This window comes from Odontesthes bonariensis, chromosome 6, assembly GCF_027942865.1.
Source record: "Odontesthes bonariensis isolate fOdoBon6 chromosome 6, fOdoBon6.hap1, whole genome shotgun sequence".
Lineage (NCBI taxonomy): Eukaryota > Metazoa > Chordata > Actinopteri > Atheriniformes > Atherinopsidae > Odontesthes > Odontesthes bonariensis.
Genome location: NC_134511.1, coordinates 2,252,297 through 2,273,705, shown reverse-complemented (window position 1 = coordinate 2,273,705; position 21,409 = coordinate 2,252,297). Strand labels below are relative to the sequence as shown.

Genomic DNA, 21,409 nt, shown 5'->3' with positions numbered 1-21,409 from the left:
CTCGGCTCACTCTGAATGGGACAATAGTTCGCTGTTTGGAGGGCTTTTCCTGCATGTTTTTAAGTGTTCGCCTCCTTTTTATGATAATTCAGACTCTCCAGAGTCCAGTTTCCTCAAACTTTTGCTCATTCACCAAAGTGCACTTTGAAACAACAGTAAATAACAGTAAATAATCCGACTTTTTGAGCTGTGGAAAGGTTTTGGAGCATCAACACAGCAGTTGATGATTGATTTTAGATCTTATTTGACAGAGATTTCTAAATTCTGATCATTCAGAGGCCCTGCCGGTACGTTTGTGGTGCTAACAGTCGTAGAAGATGTTCCATGGGTGGCTGTGGTGGTTATGGAGATCACCGGGTTGCAGTTAGATATAGAGATTATATATAATTCACTGAGGACATTCAGACCATCCAAACTGGGATTGAAGTGGATTCAATCGGTGCTGTTTGAGTCCTTAAGGTGCTTGTAGCTCTTCATGAAGCCTCAGTGGTGACTCAGGAGGCCCTTTGGGCTCTTTATCTGATAAATAGCAGCAATTGAGGAGGTCAGAGGGTAATTTAGTAGGTTAAAGTGATCATAGTTGAAGACCACCCAAAGGTTTTCCCTGTAGTTTCTATAATGTGGCCATCTAAGAGGTTCTACCAGGTTTCTATCAATGCTAATGGTCATCGAAGAGGCTCTGTGTGTAAAATGTGTGGGTTTAATGGTAAATGAGGAGGTTCTACCAGGTTTCTATCAATGCTAATGGTCATCGAAGATGCTCTGTGTGTAAAATGTGTGGGTTTAATGGTAAATGAGGAGGTTATACCAGGTTTCTACCAATGCTAATGGCCATTGAAGATGATCTATGTGTAAAATGTGTGGGTTTAATGGTAAATGAGGAGGTTCTACCAGGTTTCTATCAATGCTAATGGTCATCGATGTGTGGGTTTAATGGTAAATGAGGAGGTTTAATGGTAAATGAGGAGGTTCTACCAGGTTTCTATCAATGCTAATGGTCATCGAAGATGCTCTGTGTGTAAAATGTGTGGGTTTAATGGTAAATGAGGAGGTTCTACCAGGTTTCTATCAAAGCTAATGGTCATCAAAGATGCTCTGTGTGTAAAATGTGTGGGTTTAATGGTAAATGAGGAGGTTATACCAGGTTTCTATCAATGCTAATGGTCATCGAAGAGGCTCTGTGTGTAAAATGTGTGGGTTTAATGGTAAATGAGGAGGTTATACCAGGTTTCTACTAATGCTAATGGTCATCGAAGAGGCTCTGTGTGTAAAATGTGTGGGTTTAATGGTAAATGAGGAGGTTCTACCAGGTTTCTATCAATGCTAATGGTCATCGAAGAGGCTCTGTGTGTAAAATGTGTGGGTTTAATGGTAAATGAGGAGGTTCTACCAGGTTTCTATCAATGCTAATGGTCATCGAAGATGCTCTGTGTGTAAAATGTGTGGGTTTAATGGTAAATGAGGAGGTTATACCAGCTTTCTACCAATGCTAATGGTCATCGAAGAGGCTCTATGTGTGAAATGTGTGGGTTTAATGGTAAATGAGGAGGTTCTACCAGGTTTCTACCAATGCTAATGGTCATCGAAGAGGATCTGTGTGTAAAATGTGTGGGTTTAATGGTAAATGAGGAGGTTCTACCAGGTTTCTATCAATGCTAATGGTCATCGAAGAGGCTCTGTGTGTAAAATGTGTGGGTTTAATGGTAAATGAGGAGGTTCTACTAGGTTTCTACCAATGCTAATGGTCATCGAAGAGGCTCTATGTGTGAAATGTGTGGGTTTAATGGTAAATGAGATGGTTCTACCAGGTTTCTGCCAAAGCTAATGGTCATCGAAGATGCTCTGTGTGTAAAATGTGTGGGTTTAATGGTAAATGAGGAGGTTATACCAGGTTTCTACTAATGCTAATGGTCATCGAAGATGCTCTGTGTGTAAAATGTGTGGGTTTAATGGTAAATGAGGAGGTTCTACCAGGTTTCTACCAATGCTAATGGTCATCGAAGAGGCTCTGTGTGTAAAATGTGTAGGTTTAATGGTAAATGAGGAGGTTCTACCAGGTTTCTATCAAAGCTAATGGTCATCGAAGATGCTCTGTGTGTAAAATGTGTGGGTTTAATGGTAAATGAGGAGGTTCTGCTGGGTTTCTGGTTGGCTGAAGCACTGGTAGTACAGATTATTTGGACTTTATACAGGTCTTTACAGTGGCTGTCGTTTCTTGCTCCTCTTCAGGAGGTCCTGAAGGATCTTAAGTGCTTGTCCTGGTGGTTTTGGGTTCCTTTTGGCTCTTTAGGTGATGTTCATTGAGGCCCTGAGATGCCTCAGTGGGGCTTACAGGTTCCTGTTAATGTTCTACTGGTTACTGACTAGCTCCCATCGCTCCTCCATGTAGTTAACGTGCACATTGTGGAGGCGCTAACGGTTCTTTACGAGGTTCTCAGTCATGGAAAACGTGTCGTGTATCGTGAGATAGAAAAGACACTGAAGATTTTACTCATTTTCTGTACTTAGGGGAGTTAAGGTGGTGCGATGCCACAGTCTTTATCTGTGTTAACCATTAGCAGCTTATCGCTGTGTCCTGTCATCAGTTAAAACCTGAAGGCCAGAACACCTGAGCAGGTGCAGGCAGCAGGATAAACCACACAGATTCTTCAGTTAGCTTGTTTTCACAGAAGAATAAATCCCAACGAGCTGTTTAAAGTGAACAAAACGCATGTGAGAAACAGTTGGCGTCTGGTCTTTGAATGGCTGCTCGACTCCTCTGAAGTGCAAACAGATGCAGCATTCATTCACAGAAAGAGACAAAAGCTTCATTCCTCCCACAAACACAAACTGACTTCATGACCGCTGATAACAGACTGAATGAGCCCTTCAGTTTGATTGTTTATGAATTTCATTCAGTTCAACGAAACGATAAAAAAACATGACAAATCAGATTTAAAATGAGTCATTTTATTAAGCTGAACATTTGTTAAAATAGAACAGTTTAGATGAGTTTAGATCAGTTTAGCCGTCTGAGAGGTTAGCATGTTAAACATGTTTTACGGTTAAATGCTGTGAAACGCTGCAGTAAACAGCAGTAACTGCTAACCTGCCACATTAGCAGCTTTTATTCTGATTTATTTTCAGGCATCTGGAGAAGAGTTAAACATTAAAGCCTGGCAGAGGAACACAGACAGACAGTGTGTCTGTTTCAGTGTAAACAGCGATATGCAGATACTGAGAGTGTGTGATCAAACATGACTCACCGCTCTGCCTCTCTGCCAACAGTCTGTTAAACGGTGACTCGGTGTGAGGCTGAGATAAAGCCTGACAAATCTCAAACAAAAATACAAGAAAATAGAGATTTATAACTTTATATTATGATAAATGGAAAAATATGGGAGACATTTGTTATTTAAAACAGGATATATATAATTTATGTCTTTATTTGTTTTTCCTCCTGTATTTAAAATGTATTTCTTATTTATTTGGATATCACCACATTTTATTTAGATGTAATATTTGTCATTTATTTTATTTATAGATGTATTTACTTATCTGTTATTTCCACTCTGCATTCATCCCGCTACTTATTTCACCAAGCAGATATATATTCTTTTTAGATATTTCTGTATCTGTTTTTAGATTTCTGTTTTCCTTCATTATGCAAATTAGGGGGCGGGGCTTAAGGCGGGAGGCGTGTTTCACAACAAAGCAGGAAGTGGGGAAGGCTAACAGCGTTAGCAGCTAGTTAAACTGGCTGTCAGAACGACCTAAAGGCAGTTAGTCATACAGCCAATATTTTTTTAATCAAACTTCAAAACAACAACAATAACACAAATTGTCTCGTTTTGTTGAATTAAGAAGCCACTTCCAGGTTTGGCTTTGTGTTCGAAACCACATACTACATACTTCCATACTGCATACCACATACTGCATACTAAATACTACATACTGCATACTACATACTGCATACTACATACTACATACTACATACTGCATACTACATACTACATACTACATACTGCATACTACATACTACATACTACATACTACATACTACATACTGCATACTGCATACTACATACTGCATACTACATACTACATACTACATACTACATACTGCATACTTCCATACTGCATACCACATACTGCATACTAAATACTACATACTGCATACTACATACTACATACTGCATACTACATACTACATACTACATACTGCATACTACATACTACATACTACATACTGCATACTACATACTACATACTACATACTGCATACTGCATACTACATACTGCATACTACATACTACATACTGCATACTACATACTACATACTACATACTACTTACTACATACTACATTCTGCACACTCATCAATCAGACAGTATGCAGAGCGTTTACCCACAACGCATTTCGCTCCTGCCCGAGCCGAAATCAGCCGTTCTGAAGCTGATTTCCCTTAAGCTCTAAACTCTGTAAACTTTAGCAACATTTGAAACATTTTCAGGTGAGAAAGTAGTCGTTTAGATCCCCAACGTGTTGAAAACCTGACAAAATACCGGCTGTTTACAATTTTGTTCCCACGAATTCGGCGCTACTAAAGCTAGCCGCAGTGAGCAACGCACCTCCGGTTATTTTCACAAAATAAAATACCCGTTGCCTTTTATCATAGGGAAAGCCATTACCATACAATTGGTGCTTTTGTTTTGAAAACAGGAAGTGAACCTACCCTCGTTGTAGCTAGCTTGAAATTGCCGTTTTGACAGGAAATGACGGCGACGTCATGTTACGTTGCATCTTGGGTAGTTTGAGTATGAGTAGTAACCTCATGATGCATACCCAACATTTCAGAGAATCTAGTATGCATCCGGGAACTTCTGCTTACTCAAACTCGCATACTAACTCAGAAAGTTAGTATGAGTAGTAGGATTAGTAGGAGAAGTATGCGGTTTCGAACACAGCCACAATCTGCGCAGCCAAACAATCAACCAATAGATAAAAACCTGAGCCTATGACACAATCTGAAACCCCGCCCCCCTAATTTCCCTGATTTATTGCGATTAATCTCATTTGTACGCACAATCCAAAAATGAATCCAAAAGTAGCGTATAGCTTTTAGCATTTAGTTTTATTTTAAATGTGCTGCCATATGAATGAAAGTGCCATAACATTTGTTGTGCAAACACACTTTTAACATCAGCATCTTTCTGTAGTTTTTATGTAGAAGCCTCGCTCCACTGTCTGTTTCCTTGAATGACTTGCTGCTATCAGTTGTGTGTTTTGCCTTTAAGTGATATTTTAGACTGGAACTACTACGCTGAGAAGACAATTCAACTTGGCAGTGTTTACAGATGACTTTGGTTCTGTCGACTCCGCCGTCTGGAAGAACTTTAAAATGAAAATGGCCGAGTAAAAGTTCCGTACCCTTCTCCATGTTTGGTGGATCCACCGATTACTTTCTTTTCCTGTTCCACAGCAGACAGCAGCAGACTTTTACAAAATAAAAGCCTGTGAGCAACAGACTTTTACAAAATAAAAGCCTGTGAGCAACAGACTTTTACAAAATAAAAGCCTGTGAGCAACAGACTATTACAGAATAAAAGCCTGTGAGCAACAGACTTTTACAGAATAAAACCCTGTGAGCAACAGACTTTTACAAAATAAAAGCCTGTGAGCAACAGACTTTTACAAAATAAAAGCCTGTGAGCAACGGACTTTTACAGAATAAAACCCTGTGAGCAACAGACTTTTACAGAATAAAAGCCTGTGAGCAACAGACTTTTACAAAATAAAAGCCTGTGAGCAACAGACTTTCACAAAATAAAAGCCTCTGAGCAACAGGCTTTTACAAAATAAAAGCCTGTGAGCAACAGACTTTTACAAAATAAAAGCCTGTGAGCAACAGACTTTTATAAAAATAAAATTAATAATAAAACCTGCGTTTATGAAATATTTATCGTTGTTAAATAATTAACGAGTTAACTCACCCAGCCCTAATTTTTAAACAGAACAATTCAACTCAATGCAGTCTGACAGCTTTCATTTGAAGGAAATAAATAGAGAAAATAATACATAAAGAAACACGGAAAATTTGATGAAAAGCAACATTATCAACATGAACACAAGTTTATTATAGTTTATTTATTATTTTGCATCGATTTATTTTCAATGTTAAATGAATCTTTAATTTTAGTAGCTTTTATTATGATATAAACTTAGTTATTGAGCCATTTATATTCTATATTAGATGCTGTTAGTGAGGCCAAACCTGTTGTCTCTCCGGTTTCTGCAGTGCTGGCCAAGCTGATCTGGGACCTGCAGTCCTTCCTGTCGGTCCTGGACTCGGAGAACCTGAGCTACATCGCTCAGGCTCAGAAGAAATCCATCTCAGAGCTGCTGAGCAGGCTGCAGACTCAGGATACTCCAGGTAACAGCAGGCATAGATATATATAGAATCATAGATATGTATAGAATCATAGATATGTATAGAATCATAGATATGTGTAGAATCATAGATATGTATAGAATCATAGATATGTATAGTCATAGATATGTATAGAATCATAGATATGTATAGAATCATAGATATGTATAGAATCATAGATATGTATAGAATCATAGATATGTATAGAATCATAGATGTGTATAGAATCATAGATGTGTGTAGAATCATAGATATGTATGGAATCATAGATATGTATGGAATCATAGATATGTATAGAATCATAGATATGTATAGAATCATAGATGTGTGTAGAATCATAGATATGTATAGAATCATAGATATGTATAGAATCATAGATATGTGTAGAATCATAGATATGTATGGAATCATAGATATGTATAGAATCATAGATATGTGTAGAATCATAGATATGTATAGAATCATAGATATGTATGGAATCATAGATATGTGTAGAATCATAGATATGTGTAGAATCATAGATATGTATAGAATCATAGATATGTATAGAATCATAGATATGTATAGAATGGCTAGATGTCTCGTCGGCGTTGCTGGGCAACGGAGTGGAACGTCCGCAGATGGCGGCCATCTTACCACAGGCAGCTCTCTCGTTGTGTTGATGGTGAAACATTCAAACATTCAAGACATAACTTGCTTAATTCTCAAACGTTTAGGTTATTATAAACATCAAAGTAGTAAGCTAATTATCACACCACAGACGAAGTCCATATTTATTTTTTAAAATAAAAACGTAAATATTTCACATTTATTTGCCCCATGACTCAACTTTATTTACCCCTTGGGATGACTCCCTCAGGGAAATTCAAGTCCCCAGTAGCTCCAAACACACACATAGGATCTCTATAAATCTAAAATACAGTATAATATAGAATAATTAATATAACATATAATTAAAATATAATTAATATAGAATAATCTAAAACAATGTGTGAAAAAGAATATAGGCTATACAAGATATACAAAGTAAAGAGAGTTAAATCAAATAAGTTATAGCACTATGGTTGAGTTATTGCCCATATTGCACTACACTTGTGTTAATTACACATTGTATGCACATAGTCTGACCATAAATAGATAAGATATTGCACAGTAGTGACGTGAATTATTGCACAGATGACCGAATAAATAAAATATCGCACAGGGTCTTTTAGTATGTAAAATAGTGTAAAATCGTGGAGATTTCTGCGAGATAAGAGTAATAGCGTCAGAGCAGATCACTTACCGTAACTATGGTTACCTCAGGTTTGACTGTCTCCCGGACATCTCACCCTGTGGTAAGATGGCCGACTTGTGCGGACATTCTAAACTCAGACCTAACACATCGAGCCATTCTGTACGTATCTATGGCTGCAGGTAACTGCAGGTAACAGGTGAGCAGGAACCAGAAGGTAACTGTGTCTCTGTTGGCTTTCCAGTGGAAGATGCTGAGTACATGATCATGAGCTGTCCGTCATCGTCTCCTAGCAACGAGCTGACGGACACACCTGGGACAGGTACTGGCTCGTGCTGCCGTTCTGAAAACAGCTGGGATGTAAAAGGTCAATAAAAGCAGAAGTGAAGCCAATGAGCAACATTTCATTCACAGCAGAAAACATGTTAAATCTTCTTTAATCTGATGGCAGCAACACATCTAAAAAAGGTGAATCTGGTTACCTGGCAACAGGTCAGTAAAAAGAGCACCTTAGAGAGGCAGAGTCTCTCAGAAGGAAAGATGGAAGAGGTTCCCAACTGCAGAACAGTTTCAGAAACGTGTTCCTCAGACTCTGAATATTCCATCATCTGCAGAAGATAAAATCACCGACAGATTCAGAGGATCTGGAGACGTCTCTGTGACCTTCAGACCTGGATCTCTGTGACCTTCAGGCCTGGATCTCAGTGACCTTCAGACCTGGATCTCTGTGACCTTCAGGCCTGGAGTCTGTGACCTTCAGACCTGGATCTCTGTGACCTTCAGACCTGGATCTCAGTGACCTTCAGGTCAGGATATGTGTGACCTTCAGGCTTGGAGTCTGTGACCTTCAGACCTGGATCTCTGTGACCTTCAGGTCAGGATATGTGTGACCTTCAGGCTTGGAGTCTGTGACCTTCAGGCTTGGAGTCTGTGACCTTCAGACCTGGATCTCTGTGACCTTCAGACCTGGATCTCAGTGACCTTCAGGATCTCTGTGACCTTCAGGCCTGGAGTCTGTGACCTTCAGGATCTCTGTGACCTTCAGGCCTGGATCTCAGTGACCTTCAGGATCTCTGTGACCTTCAGGCCTGGAGTCTGTGACCTTCAGGATCTCTATGACCTTCAGGCCTGGAGTCTGTGACCTTCAGGCCTGGATCTCAGTGACCTTCAGGATCTCAGTGACCTTCAGGCCTGGATCTCAGTGACCTTCAGGATCTCTGTGACCTTCAGACCTGGAGTCTGTGACCTTCAGGCCTGGATCTCTGTGACCTTCAGGATCTCTGTGACCTTCAGACCTGGAGTCTGTGACCTTCAGGATCTCTGTGACCTTCAGGCCTAGAGTCTGTGACCTTCAGAACTGGATCTCTGTGACCTTCAGGCCTGGAGTCTGTGACCTTCAGGATCTCTGTGACCTTCAGGCCTGGATCTCAGTGACCTTCAGGATCTCTGTGACCTTCAGGCCTGGAGTCTGTGACCTTCAGGATCTCTGTGACCTTCAGGCCTGGAGTCTGTGACCTTCAGGCCTGGATCTCAGTGACCTTCAGGATCTCAGTGACCTTCAGGCCTGGATCTCAGTGACCTTCAGACCTGGATCTCTGTGACCTTCAGGCCTGGAGTCTGTGACCTTCAGACCTGGATCTCTGTGACCTTCAGACCTGGATCTCAGTGACCTTCAGGTCAGGATATGTGTGACCTTCAGGCTTGGAGTCTGTGACCTTCAGACCTGGATCTCTGTGACCTTCAGGTCAGGATATGTGTGACCTTCAGGCTTGGAGTCTGTGACCTTCAGACCTGGATCTCTGTGACCTTCAGACCTGGATCTCAGTGACCTTCAGGATCTCTGTGACCTTCAGGCCTGGAGTCTGTGACCTTCAGGATCTCTGTGACCTTCAGGCCTGGATCTCAGTGACCTTCAGGATCTCTGTGACCTTCAGGCCTGGAGTCTGTGACCTTCAGGATCTCTGTGACCTTCAGGCCTGGAGTCTGTGACCTTCAGGCCTGGATCTCAGTGACCTTCAGGATCTCAGTGACCTTCAGGCCTGGATCTCAGTGACCTTCAGGATCTCTGTGACCTTCAGACCTGGATCTGTGTGACCTTCAGGATCTCTGTGACCTTCAGACCTGGAGTCTGTGACCTTCAGGCCTGGATCTCTGTGACCTTCAGGATCTCTGTGACCTTCAGACCTGGAGTCTGTGACCTTCAGGATCTCTGTGACCTTCAGACCTGGAGTCTGTGACCTTCAGAACTGGATCTCTGTGACCTTCAGGCCTGGAGTCTGTGACCTTCAGGCCTGGATCTCTGTGACCTTCAGACCTGGATCTCTGTGACCTTCAGGCCTGGATCTCAGTGACCTTCAGGATCTCTGTGACCTTCAGACCTGGATCTCTGTGACCTTCAGGCCTGGATCTCTGTGACCTTCAGGCCTGGATCTCTGTGACCTTCAGACCTGGATCTCTGTGACCTTCAGGCCTGGATCTCTGTGACCTTCAGACCTGGATTTCTGTGACCTTCAGACCTGGATCTCTGTGACCTTCAGGCCTGGATCTCTGTGACCTTCAGGCCTGGATCTCTGTGACCTTCAGACCTGGATCTCTGTGACCTTCAGGCCTGGATCTCTGTGACCTTCAGACCTGGATTTCTGTGACCTTCAGGCCTGGATCTCTGTGACCTTCAGACCTGGATCTCTGTGACCTTCAGGCCTGGATCTCTGTGACCTTCAGACCTGGATCTCTGTAACTTTCAGGCCTGGATCTCTGTGACCTTCAGGCCTGGATCTCTGTGACCTTCAGACCTGGATTTCTGTGACCTTCAGGCCTGGATCTCTGTGACCTTCAGACCTGGATCTCTGTGACCTTCAGGCCTGGATCTCTGTGACCTTCAGGCCTGGATCTCTGTGACCTTCAGACCTGGATTTTTGTGACCTTCAGACCTGGATCTCTGTGACCTTCAGGCCTGGATCTGTGTGACCTTCAGGCCTGGAGTCTGTGACCTTCAGACCTGGATTTCTGTGACCTTCAGACCTGGATCTCTGTAACCTTCAGACCTGGATCTCTGTGACCTTCAGGCCTGGATCTCTTTGACCTTCAGGCCTGGATCGCTGTGACCTTCAGACCTGGATCTCTGTGACCTTCAGGCCTGGATCTGTGTGACCTTCAGACCTGGATCTCTGTGACCTTCAGACCTGGATCGCTGTGACCTTCAGACCTGGATCTCTGTGACCTTCAGACCTGGATTTCTGTGACCTTCAGGCCTGGATCTCTGTGACCTTCAGACCTGGATCTCTGTGACCTTCAGGCCTGGATCGCTGTGACCTTCAGACCTGGATCTCTCTGACCTTCAGACCTGGATTTCTGTGACCTTCAGACCTGGATCTCTGTGACCTTCAGACCTGGATCTCTGTGACCTTCAGGATCTCTGTGACCTTCAGACCTGGATCTCTGTGACCTTCAGACCTGGATCTCTGTGACCTTCAGGCCTGGAGTCTGTGACCTTCAGACCTGGATCTCTGTGACCTTCAGGCCTGGATCTCTGTGACCTTCAGACCTGGATCTCTGTGACCTTCAGACCTGGATCTCTGTGACTTTCAGGCCTGGAGTCTGTGACCTTCAGACCTGGATCTCTGTGACCTTCAGGCCTGGATCGCTGTGACCTTCAGGCCTGGATCTCTGTGACCTTCAGGATCTCTGTGTCCTTCAGGATCTCTGTGTCCTTCAGGATCTCTGTGACCTTCAGACCTGGATCTCTGTGACCTTCAGACCTGGATCTCTGTGACCTTCAGGCCTGGAGTCTGTGACCTTCAGACCTGGATCTCTGTGACCTTCAGGCCTGGATCTCTGTGACCTTCAGACCTGGATCTCTGTGACCTTCAGACCTGGATCTCTGTGACTTTCAGGCCTGGAGTCTGTGACCTTCAGACCTGGATCTCTGTGACCTTCAGGCCTGGATCGCTGTGACCTTCAGGCCTGGATCTCTGTGACCTTCAGGATCTCTGTGTCCTTCAGGATCTCTGTGTCCTTCAGGATCTCTGTGACCTTCAGACCTGGATCTCTGTGACCTTCAGACCTGGATCTCTGTGACCTTCAGGCCTGGAGTCTGTGACCTTCAGACCTGGATCTCTGTGACCTTCAGGCCTGGATCTCTGTGACCTTCAGACCTGGATCTCTGTGACCTTCAGACCTGGATCTCTGTGACTTTCAGGCCTGGAGTCTGTGACCTTCAGACCTGGATCTCTGTGACCTTCAGGCCTGGATCGCTGTGACCTTCAGGCCTGGATCTCTGTGACCTTCAGGATCTCTGTGACCTTCAGGCCCTCTGAACCTGGACACTTATGAGACGTGTTGCTGCCATCAGATTCAGGATGAGCCGATACTTTTCATTAAACAGATCAAACGTCTCACTTAAAGCATTTGATATGTTTTTTTTTTTTTACTATTTTATTGAGAATAAATGTTGGTTTGTGAGGATTCAAAATCATCGGCTTTAGCTTTAACTTGATGAAAATGATATTCTTCATATTATTGTGGATACAGTTGCACATGTGCTCGGTATAAAAGGCCGTGTGTTTGTTTATTTGTTTGTTTGTTTGTTTGTTTGTTTGTTTGTTTGTTTGTTTGTTTGTCTGTTGGTGCAGAAGGTGTCTGGTCCTCTGAGCCGGTCTCAAACAAGGACTCATCCACCTGGCTGAGGAACGTGGTGAGTCAGCAAACACACCGATTATCATGAAAAACACAGTAAATATATCAAATAAGGCCTCAGGTGTGATTAAGTTGAATAAAAACACGCCTTTAACGTAATAAAGCAGGTAGTTAACTAAAGTAGGAAGACTTTTTGGAAGAAATGCCAACATATTACGTATTAATTTGATTTTAAAGTATGTAACATTTACCAGTTGTTCACAGCAGCTTATTGATCAGGATGCTGCAGCCTCCACAGTCTCATTATGGCTAAAACTAAAGGTAACAAACCTTCTTATTAACGACTTAAAACCAGCGTCTGTCGGCACAAAGCTGTGAAACGAGCAGAATCTGTCCAGAGATGAAGCTGAGAACGGAGAAATGAGCAGGAAAACAGCAGGAAAACAGCAGGAAAAACGGCAGGAAAACAGCAGGAAAACAGCAGGAAAACAGCAGGAAAAACAGCAGGAAAACAGCGGGAAAACAGCAGGAAAACAGCAGGAAAACAGCAGGATAAACAGCAGGAAAACAGCAGGAAAACAGCAGGAAAACAGCAGGGAAAACAGCAGGAAAACAGCAAAACAGCAGGGAAAACAGCAGGAAAACAGCAGGAAAACAGCAGGAAAACAGCAGGAAAACAGCAGGGAAAACAGCAGGAAAACAGCAGGAAAACAGCAGGATAAACAGCAGGAAAACAGCAGGAAAACAGCAGGAAAACAGCAGGAAAAACAGCAGGAAAACAGCAGGAAAACAGCAGGAAAACAGCAGGAAAACAGCAGGAAAACAGCAGGAAAACAGCAGGAAAACAGCAGGATAAACAGCAGGAAAACAGCAGGAAAACAGCAGGAAAACAGCAGGAAAAACAGCAGGAAAACAGCAGGAAAACAGCAGGAAAACAGCAGGAAAACAGCAGGAAAAACAGCAGGAAAACAGCAGGAAAAACAGCAGGAAAACAGCAGGAAAAACAGCAGGATAAACAGCAGGAAAAACAGCAGGAAAACAGCAGGAAAACAGCAGGAAAAACAGCAGGAAAAACAGCAGGAAAACAGCAGGAAAACAGCAGGATAAACAGCAGGAAAACAGCAGGAAAACAGCAGGAAAAACAGCAGGAAAACAGCAGGAAAAACAGCAGGATAAACAGCAGGAAAAACAGCAGGAAAACAGCAGGAAAACAGCAGGAAAACAGCAGAGAAACAGCAGGATAAACAGCAGGAAAACAGCAGGAAAACAGCAGGAAAACAGCAGGAAAACAGCAGAGAAACAGCAGGATAAACAGCAGGAAAACAGCAGGAAAACAGCAGGAAAACAGCAGGAAAAACAGCAGGAAAACAGCAGGAAAACAGCCGGAAAACAGCAGGAAAACAGCAGGATAAACAGCAGGAAAACAGCAGGGAAAACAGCAGGAAAACAGCAGGAAAACAGCAGGAAAACAGCAGGATAAACAGCAGGAAAAACAGCAGGAAAAACAGCAGGAAAAACAGCAGGATAAACAGCAGGAAAACAGCAGGATAAACAGCAGGATAAACAGCAGGAAAACAGCAGGAAAACAGCAGGATAAACAGCAGGATAAACAGCAGGAAAAACAGCAGGAAAAACAGCAGGAAAACAGCAGGAAAAACAGCAGGATAAACAGCAGGAAAACAGCAGGAAGACAGCAGGAAAAACAGCAGGAAAACAGCAGGAAAAACAGCAGGAAAACAGCAGGAAAACAGCAGGAAAAACAGCAGGAAAACAGCAGGAAAACAGCAGGAAAAACAGCAGGAAAACAGCAGGAAAACAGCAGGATAAACAGCAGGATAAACAGCAGGAAAACAGCAGGAAGACAGCAGGAAAAACAGCAGGAAAACAGCAGGAAAAACAGCAGGAAAACAGCAGGAAAACAGCAGGAAAAACAGCAGGAAAACAGCAGGAAAAACAGCGGGAAAACAGCGGGAAAACAGCAGGAAAACAGCAGGAAAAACAGCAGGAAAACAGCAGGAAAAACAGCAGGAAAACAGCAGGAAAACAGCAGGAAAAACAGCAGGAAAAACAGCGGGAAAACAGCAGGAAAAACAGCAGGAAAACAGCCGGAAAACAGCAGGAAAACAGCAGGAAAAACAGCAGGAAAACAGCAGGAAAAACAGCAGAAAAACAGCAGGAAAACAGCAGGATAAACAGCAGGAAAACAGCAGGAAAACAGCAGAAAACAGCAGGAAAACAGCAGAGAAAACAGCAGGAAAACAGCAGGAAAAACAGCAGGAAAACAGCAGGGAAAACAGCAGGAAAACAGCAGGAAAACAGCAGGAAAAACAGCAGGAAAAACAGCAGGAAAACAGCAGGAAAAACAGCAGGAAAACAGCAGGAAAACAGCAGGAAAAACAGCAGGAAAACAGCAGGATAAACAGCAGGAAAAACAGCAGGAAAACAGCAGGAAAACAGAGGAAAAACAGCAGGAAAACAGCAGAAAAACAGCAGGAAAACAGCAGGGAAACAGCAGGAAAAACAGCAGGAAAACATCAGAGAAACAGCAGGAAAACAGCAGGAAAACATCAGAGAAACAGCAGGAAAAACAGCAGGAAAACAGCAGGAAAACAGCAGGAAAAACAGCAGGAAAACAGCAGAAAACAGCAGGAAAAACAGCAGGAAAAACAGCAGGAAAACAGCAGGAAACAGCAGGAAAAACAGCAGGAAAACAGCAGAAAACAGCAGGAAAAACAGCAGGAAAACAGCAGGAAAACAGCAGGATAAACAGCAGGAAAACAGCAGGAAAACAGCAGGAAAACAGCGGGAAAACAGCGGAAAACAGCAGAAAAAAGCAGGAAAACACAGCAGGAAAACAGCAGGAAAACAGCAGAGAAACAGCAGGAAAAACAGCAGGAAAACAGCAGGAAAAACAGCAGGAAAACAGCAGAGAAACAGCAGGAAAAACAGCAGGAAAACAGCAGAGAAACAGCAGGAAAAACAGCAGGAAAACAGCAGGAAAACAGCAGGAAAAACAGCAGGAAAACAGCAGAGAAACAGCAGGAAAAACAGCAGGAAAACAGCAGAGAAACAGCAGGAAAACAGCAGGAAAACAGCAGGAAAAACCAGGAAAACAGCAGAGAAACAGCAGGAAAAACAGCAGGAAAACAGCAGAGAAACAGCAGGAAAACAGGCAGGAAAACAGCAGGAAAACAGCAGGAAAAACAGCAGCAAAACAGCAGGAAAAACAGCAGGAAAACAGCAGGAAAAACAGCAGGAAAACAGCAGAGAAACAGCAGGAAAACAGCAGGAAAACAGCAGGAACACAGCAGGAAAACAGCAGGAAAACAGCAGGAAAACAGCAGAGAAACAGCAGGAAAAACAGCAGGAAAACAGCAGGAAAACAGCAGGAAAACAGCAGGAAAAACAGCAGGAAAACAGCAGAGAAACAGCAGGAAAAACAGCAGGAAAACAGCAGAGAAACAGCAGGAAAACAGCAGGAAAAACAGCAGGAAAACAGCAGGAAAAACAGCAGGAAAACAGCAGGAAAAACAGCAGAAAAACAGCAGAGAAACAGCAGGAAAAACAGCAGGAAAAACAGCAGGAAAACAGCAGGAAAAACAGCAGGAAAACAGCAGGAAAAACAGCAGGAAAACAGCAGGAAAAACAGCAGGAAAACAGCAGGAAAACAGCAGGAAAACAGCAGGAAAACAGCGGGAAAAAAGCAGGAAAACAGCAGGAAAACAGCAGGAAAACAGCAGGAAAACAGCAGAGAAACAGCAGGAAAAACAGCAGGAAAACAGCAGGAAAAACAGCAGGAAAACAGCAGGAAAACAGCAGGAAAACAGCAGGAAAACAGCGGGAAAAAAGCAGGAAAACAGCAGGAAAACAGCAGGAAAACAGCAGGAAAACAGCAGAGAAACAGCAGGAAAACAGCAGGAAAACAGCAGGAAAAACAGCAGGAAAACAGCAGGAAAACAGCAGGAAAACAGCAGAGAAACAGCAGGAAAACAGCAGGAAAACAGCAGGAAAAACAGCAGGAAAACAGCAGGAAAAACAGCAGGAAAACAGCAGGAAAACAGCAGGAAAAACAGCAGGAAAACAGCAGGAAAACAGCAGGAAAAACAGCAGGAAAACAGCAGGAAAACAGCAGGAAAACAGCAGGAAAACAGCAGGAAAAACAGCAGGAAAACAGCAGGATAAACAGCAGGATAAACAGCAGGAAAACAGCAGGAAAACAGCAGGATAAACAGCAGGAAAACAGCAGGATAAACAGCAGGAAAACAGCAGGAAAACAGCAGGATAAACAGCAGGAAAACAGCAGGAAAACAGCAGGGAAAACAGCAGGAAAACAGCAGGATAAACAGCAGGAAAAACAGCAGGAAAACATGGAGGTTCACCAACACCTTCCAGCCTCTGTTTCATCATCTTTGGTTACCTTGGAAACGCAGGAAACCGTCCCATCGCGGCACAGTTCAGACTCAAGTTTCATCACATGAGCTCAAAGAAAAGTGGAGCAGAGGGCAGAAAGGTTGTTTAGATTTAGGAGGAGGAAGAGGCTGTGATGTGGGTCAGTAATGACAGAGCCGGTCCTCCTGAGGTTTGGGGGGGGTAACTGAGGAAGTTCAGTGTTTACATATGAGGTCGTCTCCTCTCTCTCCTATTGGCTGACAGCTCAGAGCAGGAAGTGGTCACTGATGGCGGCTGATTAGCATCTGGTCTACGTGATGGCCTGTCAGAAAACACACGATAAGCTCAGAATTACAGAAGTGGGTTAAAGATTAAACCCAGTCCGTCTTCTTCTTCTTCTTCCTCTTCTTCTTCTTCTTCCTCTTCCTGGTCCTGCTGCCCTGACCCAGGCTCTCAGGATGAACATGACCCGGCCAAAATGAGTTTCCTCTGTCGGGTTCCACCTCAGCGACACCACGAGGAGCTCTGTCCTTTCAAACCTGCGATCCTAAGACATCACTCTGAGTACGACACCGTTTATCAATCTTTCCGTTGCACATAAACCCCCCGAAGTGGCACTTTGCTGTTTTAAAGAGGACGTTTCATGATGTCCCAAAGCATCACATTGGTGGGGAGGTCCTGAAAGACCAACAGACACGTCTCATGGGATCGTATAACTTCAGATAAACAACATTTATACGTGAGCACGATCACCCAAAGGGTCAAAAGTCCCGAAAAGTTACCGATGATGGGAAAAAGGCTCCGAACTTCCTCCACTCGGGACATCTGAAGACTTTCAGAGTCTCATTGGAGCAGATTCTGTCCTCCAATCATGACCCCTCAGTTATCCACCCATCCATCCATCCATCCATCATCCATCATCCATCATCCAATCATTTTATACATCATAGGGCAGCGATACTCACTATTTTTTTTCCCAAGAGCCACATTGGCAGCAAAATCAAGGGCAGAGCCACTTTTACCACAACATGCTAAAGTCCCCTTTTGCAAATATGCATTTCTACATATAAAACATCCCACAAAAAAAGAAACAACACAGCAAATACACTTTCAATTCAGACCACATTTACCTTAATACTGGGATGAGCTGAAGCTGGCGTGCATGTGCTCGACTTTCTTCATGTTGTATTTGTAGTTTGTTGTTGTAATCACAGTGAGACATTCAGGATGAGCATGGTTTTTGTGCTGGTTTTTGCCCTTTTTTAATTAAAAACCGGCTAAAGGAGCTAGCGTGCTCTGCGGTCAAGTGTGAGGGGGTTTAAGCGGGCTGCGTTGCCAGGTTTAACAGTGTGCCCCCTTTAGGAAACACCATTAAGCCTTAATTAATACTTAATAAAAATACTTAATACTACAAAAACGCAAACTTAATAAAAATACTTAATACTGTGCAGTATTCGTTGTATGTTATTTGAAAAAATGTATTGTTATTGTTACCATATTGTTATAAGCTACTATGTGAGTGCGAGCCGCCAATTAAAGCTTGAGGAGCCGTGCAATGAGGATCTCTGTCATAGGGGGTTTTATCATCTAGGATCTGTTTGCCTTGGGTGACCCAACCAGGGGCTTAAAGCCCCGGGGCAACATGGCTCCCAGACTGGCTAAACCAGTTCGATATAACTTCATTCGTCCGGTTCAGACTGATGAAGCCAGGAAGTGTAAACCGTACGGACTGTGTTCATCCTTTCAGATGCAGGGCCTCACAGTGCCGCCGCCCCCTCCAGGAGGTGATGATGAGGAGGACACGTATGAGGAGGCCGAACCGTATGTGGCTGCAGACACCACCGTGTCCAACACAGGTACCTCAGACCAGGGCCGGCCCGAGCCTTTATGGGGCCTTAATCAGAATTTCATTTGGGGCCCCCCTACCACCACCTCAGCTCCAGATGCCTCATTATTCCACAGGCTGCACTGTTATGTGTGTAACGGACCCACAATCATTAGCATTATTTGTAATCATCTTCCATTTTTCAGGTGTCATTCTTGTTTTTAAACTTAAAGGGATAGCAAACTCATAAATATGGTTTAATTAACTTCTACATAAAGAGTGATGTGTAAGTATGGCTCATTAATTTAACTATTTGAAAGTAACATCAGCAGGCTGGAGACTGCGTTTATAGTAAACACGTTAAATAGTTTAATTTCTTTCAGATGTGCAATGGTGTGCAAAATGTTCAAAATCCAAATACAAAATAGAATCAAATGACATTCACATTATCTTACAGAAAAATAAAGTTGTAATCAAAATTAAATACTTAAATAATAAATACAATACTTAAATCATTTTGCCCAACGGTGGCAGCAGCCAACAGGAGGCATAAACTAACCTAGTATTAGTATTTTGTCAAAATAAAAATAAAAATTTCTGGTGTAATACAATTTTGTTTAAATTATTCAATGTTATTTTAATTTCATGTATATATTTACTTTTTTATCACAACGTCTCGGTGCTCTCTGGGGCCCCCTGGTGGCGTGGGGGCCCTAAGCAACCGCGTAGTTGGCATATGCCTTGGGCCGGCTCTGCCTCAGACACTCACAGAAGTCTCTGCAAGATGATGGAGAAACTAAACAGAACACCAACCTCTCCCTTCCAGCAGAGCCGGCAGATTCAGACAGCAGCCACTACGAGTCCTACGGCGAGGAAGAAGAAGAAGAAGACGACTACGAAGGGGCGGAGCTTGTGAAAGACAGAGCTCACTACATTCAGTGGAGCGCCTCCCAGCCCTGCCTGAGGCCCGCCCCCGAGTCCCGCCTCTGCGGCTACCTGTGGAGGAGGAAGTGGCTCGGGCAGTGGAGCAAGCAGCTCTTCATCGTCAGGAACGACACGCTGCTGGTGAGGAAGAGGAGGGACAAACCCGGCCGCAGTTCCTCCTGCGGCCACCAGATGCTGCTGTTGTCTCCATGTTTTTATCTCCCTGATCAATCAGCTAAATCAGTGGTTCCCAAACTTTCCACAGCCACGTACCCCTTCAGACATATGACCCCCAGCCATGTACCCCCTGCTCCTGCACACACATTCTGTAACCACCCCCCCACCACCACCATCACCACACACACAGCATGTAACACATCAGAAATCACTTAAAGGTGGGGTAGAGGTCCTTTTTCTGGAGCATTTTTTACATATTGCTTGAAATACTCTTCACACCCCCATTGCAACCAATGAATTAAAAGTTTTGACACAAATATGAAAATTTTTAGTGGCCTCTAGAAGTTACAATCTAGGAAAAACAGTATCCAATCATTGTGAACGGACCGTTCACAATGATTGGATACTGATGCCGTCTATCAAACTGCAATCTGCTCCTCCCTCCCCCTCCTCCCCCCCCTTCCCCCCTGTGCGCGTACCCTGCTCCGTGAACGAATTACGCGTCCAGAAGCTTGGCAGGAAGCTAAACTAGAGCCAGCTTGGCTAGCACCTAGCATTATTAAACGTATAGTTAGCATAAACTAAATACTAAATACTAAATACGGCAACGATCGATACTTGCTGTCAGAACAGCGCTCGTGCACCTTCGTGCCCGTAAACAAGCATTGCGCGTTCATGTAATCTAGAGGCGTGCCTTCGGAGGGAAAGTCTGAAGAAAGGGGTTGGGACTTTTGACCTGTGTATTTTCAAAATGCAGCTTCGCTGGACTCCAGGATCCAGGATCTCCTACCCTACCTTTAAATTATTATTTTATTCTTCACCAAACAGGTCAATTTCTACCAGCATTTCCAGTGAGCAACACCAGTTCACTTTTGAAAAAATGAATCTACCAAACATTTCTACATTTCTAGAACATATTCAGTTGTAAATATGTTTATAAGTCAGTTATATTGGGCTGAATTTCACAAAGTCTAAGTCTTAAATCATCCTCCACACAAAGTCTCGCTCTCCGTTTTGTTTTCATAATTGTTAGGGCTGAGAATCCACTCTCACACAAGTACGTGGTGGCACGTTTTCGCCTTTTTGACGAGGTTGTTATCTTGGCTAGCATCCTGGTCAAAGGTAGATGTTGAAGGTGAAGAATAATGTGGGTTGTTGGCGCTGGAAAGTGTACCTTTGACTGTGGGCTGACTTGTGGTAGCAGTTGATGTCCCTCTGGAAGAGCAATTTATCCTTTTTAGCCATTTATCCATTTTTGGCGGTTAGCCTCGGGGCTAGCCTTTCGGTAGTGCAATTAATTCGCTGACCACTAGAGGATAGCCTACCTATGCATGGCAGTATCTTGGTGTTTTTGGCACTGTGAGCAGGTACTCCAGTATATGCCAGTTTAAAAATGTAAAGGCTCGCTTTTTGCAAACCATGTTTTTATCCATTTTTTTTTCGTGTACCCCCTACGTCACGTTGCGTACCCCTGGGTGTAGGCGTACCACAGTTTGGGAACCACTGAGCTAAATGAATAAAAACACAGAATCTGATACATGATGTATCACATATGAAGCAGCTCTTAGATATTTTACACTTTGTATCCATGAAATGCCCTAATGAAGGTTTTAAACTAGGTTTTAAACTAGAATAAGGCACACGCGGTGGTCAGCAGGTGGCGCTACAGGCTGCGACGCACAGCAAGTGTTAGGAGGCCAGAAAGTAAAGTTGTCTGCAGTAACTGTGGGTATGAGCCCCGTTTACTGCCATGATAGCAGCTTTACACTCAAAGCACTGAGCAGCGGTCCTGTTCGCGCCCTCCTTTATTTTTACA

The 21,409-nt window shown here is 43.4% G+C and overlaps 1 protein-coding gene across 4 annotated transcripts in view; it reads left to right on the top strand.

Moving 5' to 3' along the window:
- Window positions 1-21,409, top strand: part of LOC142381810 (actin filament-associated protein 1-like 2) — a 44,216-nt gene that overhangs the window by 9,108 nt on the left and 13,699 nt on the right. Inside the window, exons 2-6 of one of the 4 annotated variants that reach the window (XM_075467050.1) lie at window positions 6,278-6,412; window positions 7,888-7,965; window positions 12,278-12,336; window positions 18,415-18,523; window positions 19,319-19,557. In XM_075467050.1, the coding sequence (XP_075323165.1) occupies window positions 6,278-6,412; window positions 7,888-7,965; window positions 12,278-12,336; window positions 18,415-18,523; window positions 19,319-19,557 (620 nt within the window). Of the gene's footprint in view, window positions 1-6,277; window positions 6,413-7,887; window positions 8,011-12,274; window positions 12,337-18,414; window positions 18,524-19,318; window positions 19,558-21,409 lie in introns of all 4 variants that reach the window. The other 3 variants (XM_075467047.1, XM_075467046.1, XM_075467045.1) reach the window with 3 other exon arrangements.